We start from the raw sequence: 19,555 nt of genomic DNA, 5'->3' as shown, positions 1-19,555 counted from the left end.
GGGATAGTGAGTATGTCTGCCCTCTGTTTTGGAGAAGATCCTCTCTCTCTCTTCCAAGGCTATTCACTGTACCAGCATCTTTGAAAAGACTGTCTCAATTATCACAGTTTCGCTCATACGTGGAACTTAAGAAACAAAACAGAGGAGCATAAAGGAAGGGAGGGAAGCTAAAACAAGATGAAATCAGAGAAGGAGACAAGTCGTAAGAGACTCTTAATCATAGGAAAGTGAGGGTCGTCAGAGGAGAGGGGGGAAGGGGGATGGGGTAATAGGCAGTAAGGAGGGCGTGTGCTAGAAGGAGCACTGGGTGCTAGAAAAGACTGATGAATCACTGACTTCTACTTCTGAGACTAATAATACACTGTATATTAATTAATTGAATTTAAATAAATTAAAAAATAAAAATTAAAAAGACCCTAGAATAATAAGACAGATAATACCACTCACAAGGAGACCCATAAAAAGTACCTCCCAACAATATATTTAACTCCCCTGTCTACCCCCCACAAAGTGCAGATGGTAGCCTACCCAGACTGGGTCACTTTGCACACTCCATCGAACAGCAGTCCTACTGGTGGCAAGAAACAGACATCTGCAGATCACTTTCTGTTTTTCAAAGTATTTCCACCTAGGGCTCCTACATCCTCAGATTTAATAAAGTTTTTATTTCATTTATTTTTTTTAAGATTTTTTATTTATTTGACAGATAACAAGTAGGCAAAGCAGCAGGCGGTGGGGCGGGGGGGAGCAGGCTCTCCCACTGAGCAGAGATCATGACCTGAGCCAAAGGCAGAGGCTTTAACCCACTGAGCCACCCAGGCACCCCAAGTTGTTTTTATTTTAAATGCTTCCCATTAACATTAATTTTTTTCTAAATTGGCCCTCTTTTTAAAAAAAATTTAAGATTTTATTTATTTATTTGACACAGAGAGAGCAAGCACAAGCAGGGGGAGTGGCAGACGGGAGGGGGAGAAGCAGGCTCCCCACGGAGCAGGGAGTCTGGTGAGGGGCTGGATACCAGGACCCTGGGATCATGACCTGAGCTGAAGGCAGACGCATAACTGATGGAGCCGCCCAGGCGCCCCTCTAAACTGATCCTCTTGCAAGAAGGGATGTGCACCAAAATCAAAATCAGTGTCCCGTCGCCGCCTTTTTTAGAGAGGGGGGAGTAGGGTACAGCAGAGGGAGAGGGAAGGAATCTCAAGCAGGCTCCACACCCAGTGCAGAACCTGAGGGGGCATGATCTCACAACCCTGAGATCATGACCTGGGCAGAAATCAGTTAGAGGGACGCCTGGGTGGCTCAGTTGGTTAAGCAGCTGCCTTTGGCTCAGGTCATGATCCCAGCGCCCTGGGATGGAGTCCCACATCGGGCTCCTTGCTCAGCAGGGAGCCTGCTTCTCCCTCTGCCTCTGCCTGCCATTCTGTCTGCCTGTGCTCGCTCTCTCCCCCTCTCTCTCTCTGATAAATAAATAAAATCTTAAAAAAAAAAAATGAAATCAGTTAGATACTTAATAGACTGGAGCACCCAGGTCCCCCCAGTGCCCTTTATTTTATGGGGGAGAAAATGATGCTCTAGAAGGTAAGCTGCTCATCCCTGGTTGCTCAAGGAGGGGCGGGAATTCATAGCTGCCACTGCTCCCTTCCCTTCCTCCAGGGCTTCTCCAGAGAGGCGAGCCACAGGGATCGGGTAAATAAGAATGAGTTGGGAGGCTGGGAGTCTCCTAGGCTAAGCGGTTGATTTCTTTCTGTATCTCCAGGATCAGCACAGCGTCTGACAATATAGCAGCACTCTGTAAATATCACTGAATTAAACTGTATTGAATTGGACCAGGAGGGAGGTGAGGAAGACAGGGGAAGTCAGGCAGAGGGACAAAAAGATAACCTACATATGTCATCTGGCTTTAATACGACTGGGAGAGAAGGGTCTCAGTGGAAATCTCATGGTCTGGTTAGTCCAGTAACGAAGGAACCATTATGGGGCACCTGGGTGGCTCAGTTGGTTAGGCATCTGCTTTCGGCTCAGGTCATGATCCTAGGGTCCTGCGATGGAGTCCCGCATTGGGGCCCCGGCTCAGCAGGGAGTTTGCTTCTCCTTCTCCCTCTGCCCTGCTTATGCTCTCGCTCTCTCAAATGAATAAACAAAATGAAAGAAACAGAGGGAGGGAGGGGGAAAAAAGAGGGAAGGAAGGACGGACGGACGGACCATTACTTCAGGGCTGAGTATAAGCAACCCAAAAGGCAAAAAGGCTTTTCTGGACAGATGTGCCTGTGTTCCAGAGAAATGGAGAACTAGGACCCCGAAGAATACATTCTCACATACTGAGCATTCATACTACGTTACCTCCCATGCTCCTAACAACACTAAGCGCTAACACATGCCGAGCACCTGTGAAGCATTCGGGTCTCACAACAGCCCCGCGAGGCAGATAACTTCGTTAAGCACTCCCACTTTACCAAATCAGGAAAAGTCACTGAGAGGTTAATTTGTCCAGATTCACAAAGATAATAAGCAGCACAGCCAGGATTTTCCTGATTGCAAACCCCCTTTCTTTTCCCTAAGCCCCAGCATTCTGGGCAGGGAAGCATAATCCATCAGTTACCACCCACTGGCCTGTATCAGTGAACAAACACGCCAGCAAGCATGTCCTCAGCACTTTTTACGTGTAAGACACGGCGCTCAGAGCCACAGGGGATCTGAAAGGACAGAAAACAGAAAGGTTGCCTCATTCTCACCACCTTAAAAAAGCCTGATGTCGGGTGAGAGAGACAAGCCGGACCTGCCTAGGACCCAGGAGGACCATGAGGGCAAAATACAGTCGAGCTGTGTAAGAGAGCCATGGATATAAAGGAAAATCGATGAGGAATAACGGCCAGTTTGTAATCAGAAAAATCACTACCATACATTGTTACATTTATATCCTTTATTTCAACTTGATTCCCACAAAAGTGAGGTACATGGGATAGGTCATTAGTATATTAATTTTTAATAAAAGAAAAAGAAACAAGATTCAGGGACTGTAAGGAATGGTGCCAGGGTCACGCAGCAGGAAACAGGAGAACCAGGGCTTGGGCTCACCTTCTGACTCTGAGGCACCGCCATGAGCGCTGATTACAGGGGTGCTACAAAGGGTCTGTGGCAGGGCACCTGGCTGGCTCCATCGGAAAAGAACGTGACTCTTGATCTCGGGTTTGTGAGTTCAGACCCCAAGTGGGCTGTTGATATTACTTAACTAAATAAAAAACTTAAAACTGTCCGAGACTATGGATTAGAAATGACCATACAACCATGCAAGCAGAGATCTCGTCAAGACCGAGAGGGTTCTGGGTATCAATGAACTGAAAATACCAGGGGTGTTCTGAGCAGACCGAGGCTTCCTGGAGGAAGTCAGGCTGGGGCAGGCCATAGGAAGCCATGGTGGGGAAGCAGTCAGCCCTTCCTTTATGTCATTCCACATTCATCAGCATATGCTCAGTGCCAGGCACTGGGGGGACAGAGTCCCTGCCATCAGAAACTGATTCACAATCCATGAGAAAGAGAGAGATTGATGGGCTGCAATACCAAGTGGTAAGTTCAATGTTATGATCCTGTGCCCGAGGGGTTAGTAGAGGGCTTTAAAGAGATGTGGCATCTGCATGGTATTCTGGGGGAAAGCAGAAGTCTGCCGGGTGGAAAAGGATGGGTCCAATCCCAGCAGCAAAAGGAGATTCAGATCAACAGTCATCTTCTGGCAAAGCCTTGCCCGAGCATCCCTGGGCTGGAGAGGGGGTCCTCACCACACTCCTGTGCTCTGCATGGCAGGGAGGCCAGACGGCGCTGATGCTGGGAGTCAGCCACGACCGCCAGGACATGGTCCAGGCGCTGCTGAGCTGCCAGGCAGACGTGAACCTGCAGGACCACGAGGGATCCTCGGCCCTCATGCTAGCCTGTCACCACGGCAATGCCGACATGGTGCGCCTGCTCCTGGCACACCCGGCCTGCGACAGCACCCTGACTGACAAGGTGAGGCTTCCGGGACATTAACAAGTAGGTGTTTCCCTTCCCTTCCTGAGAAAACAAAAAACAAAAAACAAAAAAACACCAGGCCAGCCCACAGAATTCCAGGAACCACGTGACCCTGAGATCTTGACCTGAGGCACCCCGGACGCGTGCTTCTTAAATAAGCATCTTTGTCAGTTGATGGTGACCACCGTGATCACCAACACAGAGGGGTTGTGTAACACACCCCCAGTCACACAGCCGGTAGGAGGCCGCTCCATCCAACTTCTCAGAGTCTCCTCAGGAGCCAGACCCTTCCCACGCATTAGCGCACTAATCCTCCTGACCATCTAGTGACTCAGACACTTCATCTGCATTTTTACTGATAAGGAAACACAGGCCTAGACAGTTTCTGTAACTGTCCTAAGGTCACAGCTGCTGGTTCTCGAGCAAGGATGCAAGCCCAGGTCTGACCTCAGGGGCGCTAAAATGGAATGGCTTTAAACACGTCCCTGTACTTACTTAACGGCCACAGTTTGAAGAGGAGAAAGGCCTGGAGAGGGGACGAGTCCCCTCCCCGCCCAAGGACAGACCCTCTCACTGGCTCCATCCGATTGTTCCATCAGTGATTCAAGCTGCTGGGTCCCTCACGCCACAACCGGGCAGCACGCACCCCGGTCCAGTGTCTTGTTTCCACGAACCCCAATTCCATCCAAAGCCCTTTCGGAGAAAGCACAGACCCTCTGTAAATGCATGTGGGAATGGCGGTGGGCTGCTGGAAATAAGGGCCTCCTGTTCCAAACACTATGCAGTCAGACAAAGGACTTGTGTTCATGAGCTCCCCTCCCCTGGGGCAGAAGGAGGCAGCCCCCTCTTTTCTGGAACAGGCCCAGGGTCCTCCTAGGAGTCACTGTTGCCATGGGGAAGCCTGAAAGGGCAGGCCTGTGGGACCGTGGGGCACGAGCTTTACCTGTCCCTGGCTAGCTGGGATACTCAGGCATGAGTGTGCCAGACTCTCCTGGACCTCTCTGTCCAGGTCTGTCACAGGTGAGAGACAGGTCAGTGACTGCTAGTGGAGGAAAGGCACAGTGAGAGGGCTCTCTTGTAAGCCGGACAAATCGAGTGATTGCCGGAAGCATGGGCTTTAGACACTCCGAGCGTGAAACTGGGTTTAGTAACTGTGTAACTTCAGGCAGGTCATCTAACCCCTCTTAACCTCTGTAAACGGGGAGCGTCGTAGACTGTACCTAAATATGGTGATATTTATAAAACACGTATTTGACGTCAGGCAGATGCTCAGCTGACAGTCGCAGTCACTGTCGTGACTAGCTGAGCAGAGACAGCTAATCAGAAGAAACCAGCACAAGAATGAGTAGGGGCATAGCATTTGCAGGCCGTGGCTGGGGGGACTGGGGGGGATGAAGGTCCGAGGTTGGAGGAGCCGGTCAGATGAGAATCGCCACCGAAGGGAGAAATGGCTCTCACTCGGGGGTGATTCTGCCCTCCAGGGGAGCGTCAACAGTGGAGACATTTTTATTTGCCATAAGTGTTTCGACGGGTGGGGGGGCTGCTGCTAAACGTCCTCAAAGAACTATAGATCATCGGGCCTAATACAGCAATAGCTGAGGAATTCTGTCATGGGCGACGGCTGAAGTCCAGGCAGGAGTGGATCAGGAAGAGCCAGTCCGGTTGAGGAACAGGGCAGGGCTGGAATCCTAGGAGGGAGGAAATGGACAGCTACCTGGACAGTGACAGAAGCCCACTGTAGCAGAAGGTGAGAGGGTTAGGGGATGCTCGGTGAGCACAGGGGTGCTCAGGAACTGCTGGCAGCAGGCCCACAGAAGGTTCTAGACCCTACGTATGGCCCATGCACCTGCTGCCTGCTTGGGTCAGGGCTGACTCAGGATTCTCACCCCAGTTTCCCAGTGGTAACTTGCGTGAGACATTTCAGAGGGACCAGGGAACTGCGGACTGAGGCTTTCCCAAGCACCAAGCCCTGTTCCTCCAGCTTTGCCCTGAAGGGTGGGGTCCAACCCTTACTACAGCCACCCTGTCGTCTCAATGTGCACCTTTCCTGAGGAGACTTCGATGCAGGTTTGGATGACTTGATAATTTCCTTGGAAAACTGAGCGAAAATTCATATCCTGAACTGGGTTTCTCTCGTCCTACCAGTATTTAAACGTTGATGTAAACAGGGAACCCCAGAACAGCCAGCAAGGCATTTTCTCTAGGTTTAGAAGGCAATTTGAGAAGTCGGTCACCCAGCCTCTTGGGGGCTGCCTGCCAGACAAAGAAGAGGGGGCGGCGGGGACTGGGCTCTGGGGCTCACACTTTGAAGGGCTTGTTTTGGCAATGCCTCCAAAGTACCCATCACACTGAAAGCTTCCTAAGGCAGAGACGACGCCACACTCCTTTTTGCAGTTCTTGTTATATTGAAAGATAGCCTCTCTCTCTCTCTCTCTCTCTCTCTCTCACACACACACACACACACACACACACACACACACACGTGCTGGCTGCCTGAGCCCCTCCCATCTCTTCAGTCTGCAGTGTCCCCCAGCTGGGACTGGCCAGGTGGGGTTCCCACTGGAGCCATGCACCGTCGCCTTGTTCCCAGGACTTCGGCAAGGGCATTTGAGGGATACGCCCTCCTCAGGTGGTCTCTCTGGCCACACTGTGAGATGAGTGGGGTCCCCATTCAGGTGCAGGCCAGCACTGCCAGATGGGCCCTGTTCCAAGGTGCACATGTCCCCTGGGACTAGCCTGTGGCTCTTACTCGTACTCATAGTCATCACCCCATCTCTGCATTTACCTAGAGCCTTGGGATTGACAAAGTGCAGTGATGGAAACCAGAGTACAGGGGAAAGGCCTGTAAAACCCAGGTCCTTCTCTTCGATCGAAGGAGGCTGCTTTTAGAAGCCTCTTCTGCTTAAGGTCTTTGCTTGATTCCACACTTGCCCAACTTTAACCCACTGAGCCACCCAGGCGCCCCATCCACACTTGCCCAAGTTAATTGCACACTTCTTAGCAGCCCTGTGCGGGTCTTCATTAGCTTGAAATGAATACCTCTTAGTTCTCATCCAGCACTCCCTCTGTCAGCAGTGCTCCCTGGGTGCCGACCAAAGGGCAGGCACCCGGCCAGGTGTGGGATGTTCTTGCTGGGCCGGCAGCCACGGGCCAGATCTCACGGAGACCGAGATTGATCAAACGTCTCCACAGAAACCAACTTATTAATGGTGGTGAAAGGAAGGTGCAGACGGTCATGAGGCGTTTGCAGGGAGAGAAGCTCTTCTGTTTGATGAAGCCTGTGCACATCCTTCGGGGTCTTGCCAAAACACCACTTCCTTCCTCTGCTCCCTGCACGCAGCGCGCGCGCGTGCACACACACACACACACACACACACACACAGCACCATCCTCTCCCCTGAGCTCACTCTTTCTCTTCTGGCGTGTCTGGCTCTGTGCCACACATTATAGTGATTTACTACTGTGTAGAGTCCCAGGGGCAGCCGGACTCCATCCTCGTGAGACGGAAGAGCTGTAAGCTGAGGGTGAACACCCCCCACCCGCTTTCGTGGATTTTCACATTTTCAGAAGTAATTCCTCTCATATACAGTAGGGCAGAGAACCATCCAAAAGGGTCTTGGGTGCCCCACCCCCCCGCTAACATAGTAAATCCATGAATATTTATGAAGCAGAATATAAAAGCAGTCACATTCACCAAGCTACATAAGGGTCACAGAGAGCCTCATATCAGGGTTTTGCCTCTAAATGAGTGACCAAAGAAGTGGTTTTGGAGCTGCGGGATTTCAGAATTCTAGAACAGGACCGAAGAGACCACAACTGCTATCATAACAGATGGTGACAGCTCACCGTCTGCCGCATCAAGTTGGCCTTCCCCCTCACTCTTTTTTTTTTTTTTTTAAGATTTTATTGTTTATTTATTTGACACAGAGAGAGAGAGGGAAAGGGAGAGCACAAGGAAGGGAGCAGCAGAGGGAGAGGGAGAAGACTCCCCTGCTGTGCAGGGAGCCCGTCGTGGGATTCGATCCCAGGACTCTGGGATCATGACGTGAGACGAAGGCAGACGCTTAACCGACTGAGCCACCCAGGCGAAGGCAGACGCTTAACCGACTGAGCCACCCAGGCGCCCCTCCCCCTCACTCTGTAGAGAATGGCCTGTGCTGTTGGCCGAGACCCTTCTGAACACTGCTTCTGTAGACGGTGGGCCTGGCAGCTCCCTGCACGGCAGCAGCAGATAAGTACCATGGCATCCTTTATCGGGTGTAAAAACACACATGCCCTTCTATGCTCTAGAACCACTGCCCAGAGTTGGTCCTTAGGGCATAACTAGAAATGGGGAAATGCTTTCTGCACTAAGTCTATGACCGTGAAGACCTGGAAACAACCTAAGTCTCCAACAGAAGAGAAGGAGCTAAGAATGTGGTAGAATACTACAAAGCCAGTAAGAAAAATTATATGTGACAATGGCTGTGCGAGGACAGCAGAAATCTCCTAGTGTGCCATGGTACGTTCAAAATAAAGGCAGATTCAAAATCGATATGTACTATCTTTCCTCTTTTTAAAAGCCAACAACAAATTTGCACAAGAGAAAAGACTAGAGGGAAACATACCAAAATGCTAACTTTCATTAAGGTCTGGGTAATGGAAAAATGGAAGAGTTATTTTTTTCCCGTTTTACATTTTAAAAAAAATTTTAAACTGTGTGGGAAAAAGCAACCAACCAACCAACCAACCATGTGACACTTATTTCCATCTGCACGGATTTCCCAGAAGTGATTGCTGTTTCCATGGAAAGTGACCCATTTTTCATGATTCTCATGCCATTCCTATCTCCCCCTCTCCTAGGGTCTCTGGATGCTGAGAACAGACTTGGATGCCCCATGCCTACCCTGTACTTCCAACCCACCCTTCTCTGGGGCAGGAGGCAGACAGGATAAAATTTCTCTTTTCCTTTCTTCCTGTAGGCTGGCCGAACAGCTCTGTCCATCGTTCTGAAATCACCCGCCCATGTGGAAATTGCAGGACTTCTGCAGGCCCACGCAGAGCAGGGCAGGTCCCTGGGGCCATAGGGGCTGAGGAAGAACCGGCAGCTGGGAACAAAAAGCTCCTTCTCTGGACTCCTTAGCCCTTGGAGAGGGCATGGGTCACAGCCAGAGGGCCACCCTTCAAGAGAAGAAACTATGTCAAATATGCACATACATTCCAGTTATACAATTCTGCTCATTAGAACGCTTTGTAGTTTTTGCCTTAGGCCAAGCCCCAAAACTACGCAGGCTGCAGAGCAGGGTATAAGGTGCAGGGTGCATCCGTGTTGTCAAAAAAAGCCCAAACATCTTCAGCCTTGAATTCCTCATGATTCTACCCTTTGTAGCACCGTGTAGCAAGCACACAGGCAGGAGCACATTAGCCAAGCAATACTTTTTACATGGAATCTTAAAGTGCACCACCTTTCTGTTTTGTAATCAGTTACATGAATATGTCCCACTGAACATGCATGTCGGGAGAGGACTGGGTGGGGGGTGGGATGGGGTAAGGGGAGGTGGATTGAAGCAGCCACCCTGGCCATCATTCTCTAGAGGACCCTCAGAGAATCACCACGCAGTCAGCTGAAACTGAACAAACCACATCTGGGGCCTTTGGTTAGCTGAGGTTGACAGAGAAATCTTAAATTCAGGCAAAGCAGGAAGAGCCTACGGGGATCAATGCCAGTTAAACAGTCTTGACCATTTCTGAGTTATTAAGTGGCTCCAAGTTGTGCCAGGGAAATTGGAATTAATTAGGAAATCCAAATCCAGTAAAGCACATCACGTGTATTTAGAGAGAGTCCAGTTACATCCCCTTTTCTGAGTCTGGAAAGATTGCGGGAGCAAGCATCCTCCTGGGGATAGGTTGTTGTCATCCAGAAGCCACCACATTTCCTCGGTAGCCATATCCATGGCTTCATGGGAATCCTGGTTCTTTACCCCTTTGAACCCCCAAGAGGCTCTGAGGTTTCTGGGGCTCCTGGTTGCAGAAGCTGCCAACGTGAACTGCAGCAGGAGTGTGGGATCTGGGCAGGGCAGGGTCCTCCCTGAACTGACTGCTCTCTCTGCTGGACAGTTCTTTAACGTCCATAATCCCAGGGGCCCACATGTGCATGGCTTCTATTCAGTAACTCACACAAGGTTATCCATGAATTTATTTGTAAAATCTCTTATGCAAAAAAATCCTTCTTATATAGAAAGAAAAGACATCAAAGTTTGGTGAGCCTTTGCTCTGGAAACTCAAAAGCTTGAGTTCTTATTTTGACTTATATGCCAATTTGCTTGGTGCCCTTGGGTGAGTCACGAAATCTCCTTGGGTCCTGGTTTCATCATCTCTAAGAAAGGAAATAATTATACAACCTACCTCCTGGGGGTGTTGTACAAGGAACAGCTGATGGAAGTTTTGGAATCCAATTTGTAATCCAGAAGAACTGTCTACAAAAAACGGCACAGCAAACTGTTGCTGGGATTCATGAAAGTCTCAAAGTCCCAGAGCAGCACACTGACATGTGACAGTGTTGCTCAGCGGTAGAGAGAACGGAGCGAATATGGAGCTAAAAATAATCTTAAGTGGGTTTATTTTGACCTCAAAGCACACTTGAAGAGCAAAAACCACCTTAAAAAAAAATGTTCTAGCCCAGTGCTTCTCAAACTTTGATATGCATACAATCACCTGTAGATTCTGCTAGAATGCAGTAGGTTTGAGGGGAAGGGACCCGAGATTCTACATTTCTAACCAGTTCTCAGGAGATGCTGATGCTCCTGGACCACACCCCACTTGGAGTAGAGGCTCTAGCCTGGCCTGACTGTTTATATATTAAAATGCTGCCTCTCAGTCTTTGTCTCGAAGTCTTATTTGCTTATTTGGGTCTTATTTGCTATCATAGCTCTGCAGGCAGCAGTAAGGGATCTGTTTCTTATGTTGCCAATTTAGAGTCTATTGTCGTATCTCATGTTAGGATGGCCACTTTCATTGGGTCACATTATCTTTTAATGATCTCATTTGAGGCCAGCTATCAAAAACAGCTTATTTACCAGAGAAGACAAACTAGTTTGCCTATGGTTTGAGGCCACTGAGTCACTATCAAAAGGCTTTGTCCATCCTTTCTCAGATTTTTAGTATGCTTTTCATTTTGACATTGGAATGTGAACACAAGCTCTCCCTCTTATAACCATTCCATTCCACTGGAAGGTCGGAGCCCAGAACATGGTGAGACTGAATAAGCATAGCCTACTGTCATGTCATTGTCTCTCAGTATTCATTCAACAAACATCTACCGAAACCAGCCGGGTGCCTGACACTGTTTCTGGTGCTGGCCTTTTTTTTTTTTTTTTTTTAATATTTCATTTATTTATTTGACAGACAAAGATCACAAGGGCAGGCTCACTGCTGAGCAGAGAGCCTGATGCCGGGCTCAATCCCAGGACCCTGAGATCATGACCCTAGCAGAAGGCAGAGACTTTAACCACTGAGCCACCCTGTTGCTGGCTTTTGTTTATGTATTAACTTATTTTAGTCATTTCATCTTTACTATTCTTTTAAGATTTTATTTATTTGAGAGGGGTGGATGGGGAGAGGGAGCTGAGGGAGAGGGACAAGCAGACTTCATATTGAGTGTAGACCCCAACATGGGGCTTGATCCCATGATACCAACATCATGACTGAGCTGAAACCAAGAATCAGATACCTAACGGACTGAGCCACCCAGACACCTCTCAACTTTATTATTATTTTGTTACTGAAGTATGACTGAGATACAATGTTATATTAGTTTCAGGTATATAATATATTAATTATGTATTACTTGACATTCACCATAGTAAGTGTAGTCACCATTTGTTACCATATGACATTATTACAGTATTACTGACTATACTCCCTATGTTGTACTTTCCATCTCTGTGACTTATTTATCACTATAAAGTTATACCTCTTAATCCCCTTCATCTATCTTGCCCATCCTTCCTTAACATGACTCATTATCAGGGAAATCTAAGTCAAAGCCACAATGAGATATCAACTCACACCAGCCAGCATGGCTAGTACCAAGAAGACAAGTGTTGACAAGGATGTGGAGAAGAGGGAACCCTCAGGCTCTGTTGGTAGGCATGTAAATCAGTGCAGCCACTGTGGAAAACAGTATGGAGATTCTTCAAAAATTAAAAATAGAAATACTATATGATCCAGTAATTCCACTACTGGGTATCTGCCCAAAGAAAGTGAAACATTGCTTTAAAAAGATAGATACACTGGCAGTGGCTTTAGTCACCCTTAGAAACACCATGTCTAAGGTTACCATGATCCCAAACCCGAACTTACCAAAATGTTAAGACGACGCTCCAATGATTAATATATTTGTCAAGTACCTGACAGCACAGCCGCCAAGCAACATAAATCAGGCTTACTAGGGACAGATATTAAGCTCAGGCTTGGAAAGAGGTTCACAGGGACGCCTGGGTGGCTCAGTTGGTTAAGCAGCTGCCTTCGGCTCAGGTCATGATCCTAGCGTCCTGGGATCGAGTCCCACATCGGGCTCCTTGCTCGGCAGGGAGCCTGCTTCTCCCTCTGCCTCTGCCTGCCATTCTGTCTGCCTGTACTTGCTCTCTGCCCCCCTCTCTCTCTGATAAATAAATAAAATCTTTAAAAAAAAAAAAAAAAAAAGTAAAGAGGTTCACAGATATCTTAGCTTCCGTCATTGCCTTCATGGGATGTACAAACAGTTTTTGGAAGACAGGGCACTTATACCAAAAGTAAGGGATAAGAACAGACAATATAGTTCATTCCACAAATATTTCTCTTTTTTTCTGTTTTATTTTTCTGGGTGTTTTTTGTTTTGCTTTGTTTTTTTTTTTGTTTGTTTTAGTGTGGGAAGGGCAGAGGGACAAAGAGAGAGAGAATCTTAAGCAGGCTCCATGCCCAGCACAGAGCCTGACTCGGGGCTTGATCTCAAAACACTGAGATCACAACCTGAGCCAAAATCAAGAGTCAGACACTTAACCAACTCAGCTACCCAGGCGCTCCTTCCACAAATATTTCTAGAATGCCCACTGTGTGCAGGCACTGGGCTCACATTAGAGATATCACAGTGGAGGCTTCCACTTGGCCATCTACTTAGGAAAATGGAATGGTGAGAAGGAAGCACAGAATGATACAGGGGTACCAATAAGGGGTACCAGAGCTGGCCTTGAGAATTTAAGGAAGGCTTCCTAAAGGAAAAGGTATCTGAACTGAAAATTTAAAGACTAGTGGATGTTTGCCAAAAAAAGGATGAGAAAGGAGAGGTAAGGAGAGGCAAGAGTGTGCTGGTAGAAAGCAGGATTGCCAAGGCTGAACGTTGGGACAGCAGGCATTTGGGGACCTTCACTCAGTTCAGTAGGACTTCCATGTAGAGTCTGAGTAAGATGCTGCGATCAAAGAGTGGATTCAGAAGAGATAAGACCACAGTACATGAGGACAGATGATGAGGAACCTAAAGAAGCTTTGTTCCAAAGGCAATGGCCAAACGACTGAAAAACAGACTGACAACCAAGAAATTGTCAACCCTCATTGAGCACATATTTTTTAGGGACCTACTTTCATCCAAGTACTGTGTTTGGGGCTGGGCAAATACTGCCCATACTTGCCCATACTGATGGGCAAGTTAGACACAGAACTCAGTTTCTCAGGAAAGAGAGACAAACCCATCGTTCTGATGCAAGATGATACGTCTGGCAACTGGGAAAGTACGAGATGCCATAGGGACACGTGGGTGGGACCCTCAGCCTAGTCTGAGGGTGGGAAGGAGGTCTAAGAAGGCCTTTGGAGTAGTGAAGCCATCTGAAGGATGGGGAGGTATAGCCATGCCAAGAAGAGCAGAGGAAGAAGCATGCATAAAGCCTCAAGAGAGAAGACAGATCTGGAGCATTAAAAGAACTTTCAGTGTTCTTGGAGTATAAAAAAAACAAAGAATTGCAAGATGAGGCCAGAGAAAAAGCCACTGTAACAAGTTTGACCTTGAAGGAAGGAGGAACTAGGAAAGTGGGACATGACGCTCAGATCTCCATTTTAGAAACGGCACTTCGGTTTTGGAGGTCATGGGTGACAACTGTTCAGCAGACATCCATGGCCTACCTATTATAGGTGCTATTGTAGAAAAGACTGACACAGGCTGAAGACTGTGCCACAGGATGAGTAATGGGCGTCTGAATCATGCTATGGAGACCGCCTCTGCCAGCGTGAGTCAGGGAAGCCTCACAGAGGCTTCCTGCTAAGCTGTAAGAGTGTGTAGGAGTGCGCCCGGGCGTGCTAGACAGAACAGCGGCTCTAAAGATGTGGTGTAGAAAGAGCATGGCCTGTCTGGACACTGGAGAGAACTCTAGAATCACTTGGTCACATTGTGGAGGTGCCCAAATAGGAGATTTGAGAAGGTCTGTAGACACATCTCATTGTGTCTTTGAGATTAGATATTTTGACTTGAGACTATAGCTTGAGGGGGAATCCCAGACTCCTTTGAGAATCTGAAGCTCTCTTCAGAAAAATGCACATGTGTGAAAAATGCGCATGTCAGTTCAGGGATTCAGAAATCGGCAGTTAAAATCCCTCTGCTACAAGCAGTGGGGAGCCCGGTGATCAGATCTGCACTGGTGAATGATCCTGGGGTGGGGCTGGAGAGACTGGAGGCAAAAAGATCAGTTAGATGGTTCTGGGTAGACACTGGGTCTGAAGCTGTGAAGGCCCAGGCCATGATGGCATCATGGGGAGAAAGAATCAGGCCCTATGGGAAAGGCATCAGGAGTGAGGATATGCCAGGATGTCGTGACCAACTGGATGGTGGACAGGAGTAAAAAATGAGTGACAGGAAAATGGTGCCATTGTCCCCAATATGCACTCTTTCCTTTCTCCTTAGCAATAAATCCTCAACTTGGAGCTGGACAAGTTGTCACCCAGAATACGCTATCTCCCAGCCTCCCTTGCAGCTTGATGTGGTCATGTATCTAAGTTCCGGCTACTGAGAGGTGAGCAAAGTGATGTGCACACACTCTGGCCCCTGCATTTACAGGGAAGGGAAATGCATTTCCCTCTTCCCACTGGCAGGACGGTGGTAGTAATTCATCTGGATCCATAAAGAAGAGGTCAATGCCCTAGGGGTCATAGAATAGAAAGTCATGAAAAGCTCAGTCCCCAACACGGAAAAGCCATCAGATCTGCTCTGGACTATTTTTCCCCCTTTGTTTGTGACCGTGAAATAATCCTTTTACTTGTTTAAGTCATTGTACATTTGGGTCTCTGTTGCAGTAGGGACTGGACAGATGCACTCAGTATCCCATGATAGGCTCAAAGGTCGAATGCTATGGGTAGTGGATTTCAAGGAGGAAGACCTGGGAAGGCTTTTGGAAGGAGCATCCTTTCAATGGCTAGATATAATGTGTATCTCTTCACAGTACAGGTCCCGGTTCCATACCGACAGTGAAATCATCCGGCCCACACAGCCTTGCAGAAGGTGAGGTCTTGGGGGACGGCAGCAGATTCTTGAACACAAACTCTGTATCACAAGGTGGCTAGTCCTTAAGCAAGACGTGCTTATGAAGTGGCCTGGCATGAACTAGTGAATTTTCTAAGAAATCTGAATAAAGAAACATGCAGTTTCAGGCAAGAGCAGTGGGTCATGGTTAGAGAGTGAGAGAGAGAAGCCATGAGGTGGAATGAGGCATAAGGAGAGACCATCTGCATGCACAGAAGTCAAGGCAGGTTCAAAGCATGAGCCACCAAGAGCTATGCGCTGAGGAAAGATGGAGCATGAAGACAAGGGAAGCCGATCGGACACATACCTACAGACTGCCTGCCAGGCCCTCGTTTCCTAAGACCCTCCCCTTCCCCACCCCATCCTGCATCCACAGAACTGTAAGCAGGAGCTACTGAATTCCTACAAGAAAAACTGGCTCCTGGCCACCGAAGGATGGACATGGGATACTACCTGGGCCAATCAGGACTTTAAGGAATTATGGAGCTAGGATTTGGGAGACTCAGTCTTCTGGGTGTCTGGGTTATAACTCATAGATCTCAGAAGCTACTAGTGCCCAGATTCAGCCCAGTGGGTTGAGGACCAGATTCAGCTAGAAAGACTGAAGCAGACTTCCTGCTGGAAGCAGCAACTGCTGCCCCTTCCCGAAGACCCCAGTAGATACCCACACACCCCCACTTCAATGCCATGACGACCCGACTGGTTTTCTTGACCCCATCTCCGCTCCAGCCTCTGTAGCATGGTGTCTGAGCTCTCTTGGGTGTCGAATCCCAGCTGGACCACTTGGCCACTCAGGCTCTTAATCTGTAAACTGGGTAACACTGTTCCTCCTCTGTTCTTGTAAGTGGTTATTAGATAAAGTATCTGCACAGTGCTTGGCCCCTATGGCAGAACTCAGCATAGGGTAGAGTACATCCCCTTCCCCTGGCCACTTGATCCTTTTCTCCTAGACCTGGCCTCATAAAAATGGCAGCTTGCCTTCAGAAATTACTTAGAACTACCCAGGCATCAGTTTGAGGAGTGTTACATGAATCATTTATTCTTCAAAATAATCCTATGTAGGTATTAATATTATTTCTTTTGCTCATATGAAGAAACTAAAGCACAGAGAGGTTAAATCACTCATCCAGGAGTGCCTGCGTGGCTCAGCCATTTGTGTCTGACTCGATTTCAGCTCAGGTCATGATCTCAGGGTCCTGGCATCAAACCCTATGTCGGGCTCCCTGCTTAGTGGAGAGTCTGCTGGAGATTCTCTCTTTTTCCCTCTGCCCCTTCCCCTGCTAACACTTATGCGCTCTCTCTCTCTCTCTCTCAAATAAATAAATAAATAAATAAATCCTTAAAAAGAAATACTCCAGGGACGCCTGGGTGGCTCAGTTGGTTGGACGACTACCTTCGGCTCAGGTCATGATCCTGGACTCTCAGGATCGAGTCCCGCATCGGACTCTCAGCTCCACGGGGAGTCTGCTTCTCTCTCTGACCTTCTCCTCACTCATGCTCTGTCGCACTTTCTCTCTTTCAAATAAATAAATAAATAAATATTTTAAAAAAAGAAAAAAGAAAAAAGAAATACTCCATGGGGCGCCTGAGTGGCTTAGTGGGTTAAGCCTCTGCTTTCAGCTCAGGTCATGGTCCCAGGGTCCTGTGATTGAGCCCCGCATCGGGCTCTCTGCTCAGCAGGGAGCCTGCTCCCCCCACCTCCACCTGCCTCTCTGCCTACTTGTGATCTCTCTCTCTCTGTCAAATAAATAAATAAAATCTTAAAAACAAACAAACAAACAAACAAAAAAATAACCCACTCCATCCAAGGCTGCACAGCTAGTAAACAGGAGATCTGGGATTTCAAGCCAGGAGTTCTGGCTCTGGAACTCTTTTTGCTTCCTTGCCAGTGACCCAGGCTGGGGAGGGGTGCCAAGCAGCAGGAGGTGGACACTGCAGAGGAAACAAAGCTGCTTCGGAGAGCCAGTGTTTAGTCAGTGGCTGACCTGCAGGTCTTCCTGGGTCGCCCCAGGACAAAGGAGACAAATTGGCAGAGTGCCTGGGACTAGAACAGCTCAGGGGGGCAGGGAGGGGGGAGGGCTGGCGTCCCGTGTACTCAGCATTCCCGTGTACTCAGAAGCACTCAGACCTGCCTTCTGTCCAGGGTGCAGAGGGACTGAACCCCACATTGACTGAACTGTCCTTTAGTAGGTAATTCCTTACAGTTCCAGATCTATTCCTTTACCTGCCCTCATCCTAGAGAGAGATGGGTCTGGACCAGAGGGAGCCTGGCCAGTGTCCGAGGGGGTCCCACCTGCTCTCCTCTCTACCCCAGCTCCACTTCCTATACCCCATCCTGCTTCCATGTTCAGTGAAGTCCTGGTAGCAACTCGGGGCCTTTGTTTTAAAACATACAGAAGCATTCCACTGTTCAGTGGAGGACAGGAGAGACTTCTCCAATCTTTCGTTGCCTTAGAAGTGAGGAAATTTCCATTCTTCTCCAGAAAGGAAAATGACAGGTAGAAACTACATCCTCTCTTCCATTATCCCAGTAGTTAGATCCAGAGCAAGACTGGGACAAAGCTCAGACTCTGTCTCTGTTCTGGCCGCCTATAGAGAGGGCTCACGCTCTTGACTCCCACCCTTTAGTGGCTCAGAGAGGCAAGCCTGGCTCCGGCGGGGACTGAAGTTCGGAACACCAATTCTCATGTGTGTGTATGGGGGGGGTCCCCCACATCCAAGCAATTCTTGGACACCCAGCTGGTGTCCTCCCATTCAGTTCAACTCTGACACCATGTCCCCAAAGAGAGCATGAGATTCCACAGGTAAGGGCTCAGTCCTCCAAGACTGCCCCCTCCCCACTTCACATGCCAGTCACAAACCCAAGTTGTCATCTGTGCTTCCTACGCACTCCCTATAGACTAGAGGTTCCAATGGCCCCCTCTTTGGATGCAGTAAATTTGCTAGGGCAGCTCTCAGAACTCGGAGAAACATCTTACTTATTGTATTGTTGCCAGTGACCAAGACACAAGCGCCCTTGACCCTGCCCCAAAGGACAGAGTCTGGCCACAATCCAAAGGCAAAGAGACAAGTGGTGGTGCAACAGGAAAGGAGTTTATTTCAGTGAGGCCAACACTGGAAAGAGAGTGGACTAATGTCCCAAGAACTGTCGTCAAGGTGCTAAGAATACTTCTAAGTTCATATAGGAAAAACGTGGAACAAAGACTGGTGAGTACATGCACCTAAGCAGCAAAGGTCAGGTTGATCACTGGCAAGAGGTCAATCACAGAGGGTCTTGCTGGCATCAAAGCTGTCATTATTGCCTGGGGAGTAGTTTCAGTGCCCATCACAGGACATTTTGCCTGTTGGGTCCCTTGCTGGAGTGAACAGATAAACTGGAGGGAAAAACAAAGTGATGAAGAAGAACAGGTTGAAGGCAAATGGAGCCAGTCAGGGCAATGACCGGGTGGGTCCTCCTCCAAATCCCCACTGTCAAGTCACTGTCAAGTCACCATTCCATTTCAAAGGAAGGAGAAGGGAGGATGGTCATTTCTTCTGCAAACTACTTCCTGCTGACTGGGGATGACGCAGAAATAATGGAATGACAGACTTTGACAGGTAAGAGAACTTTGTTTCTTGAGATCCTCCTGAGATGGACAGCAAAGAGATACTTAAAATGTCGTATGGGGGGGGACGGGGTCACTGAATGACAGGCATTAAGAAGGGCATGTGATATAATGAGCATGGGGTGTTATATACAACTAATGAATCACTGAACTCTACCTCTGAAACTAATAATGTATGTTAATTAACTGAATTTAAGGGGTTTTTTTTGTTTTTTGTTTTTTTAAATTTTATTTATTTCTTTGACAGAGACAGATCACAAGTAGGCAGAGAGAGGAGGAAGCAAGCTCCCTGCTGAGCAGAGAGCCCGATGCGGGACTCGATCCCAGGACCCTGAGATCATGACCTGAGCCGAAGGCAGAGGCTTTAACCCACTGAGCCACCCAGGCGCCCCTAACTGAATTTAAGTTTAAAAAAAAAAAAAAA

General features: G+C 48.3%; 1 protein-coding gene across 4 annotated transcripts in view; it reads left to right on the top strand.

Annotated features, from left to right (window-relative positions):
- KANK4 (KN motif and ankyrin repeat domains 4) overlaps nucleotides 1-10,860 on the top strand; it is a 67,868-nt gene extending 57,008 nt beyond the window's left edge. For all 4 annotated transcript variants that reach the window (XM_059136476.1, XM_059136479.1, XM_059136478.1 and 1 more), the window contains 2 exons: nucleotides 3,802-4,002; nucleotides 8,967-10,860. In XM_059136476.1, coding sequence (XP_058992459.1) covers nucleotides 3,802-4,002; nucleotides 8,967-9,071 — 306 coding nt within the window. In that variant the 3' untranslated portion in view covers nucleotides 9,072-10,860. The remainder of the gene's footprint in view (nucleotides 1-3,801; nucleotides 4,003-8,966) is intronic.
- Nucleotides 10,861-19,555: the final 8,695 nt, after the last annotated feature.

This window comes from Mustela lutreola, chromosome 10, assembly GCF_030435805.1.
Source record: "Mustela lutreola isolate mMusLut2 chromosome 10, mMusLut2.pri, whole genome shotgun sequence".
Taxonomy (NCBI): Eukaryota; Metazoa; Chordata; class Mammalia; order Carnivora; family Mustelidae; genus Mustela; species Mustela lutreola.
This window is presented reverse-complemented; position numbering and strand designations above follow the sequence as displayed.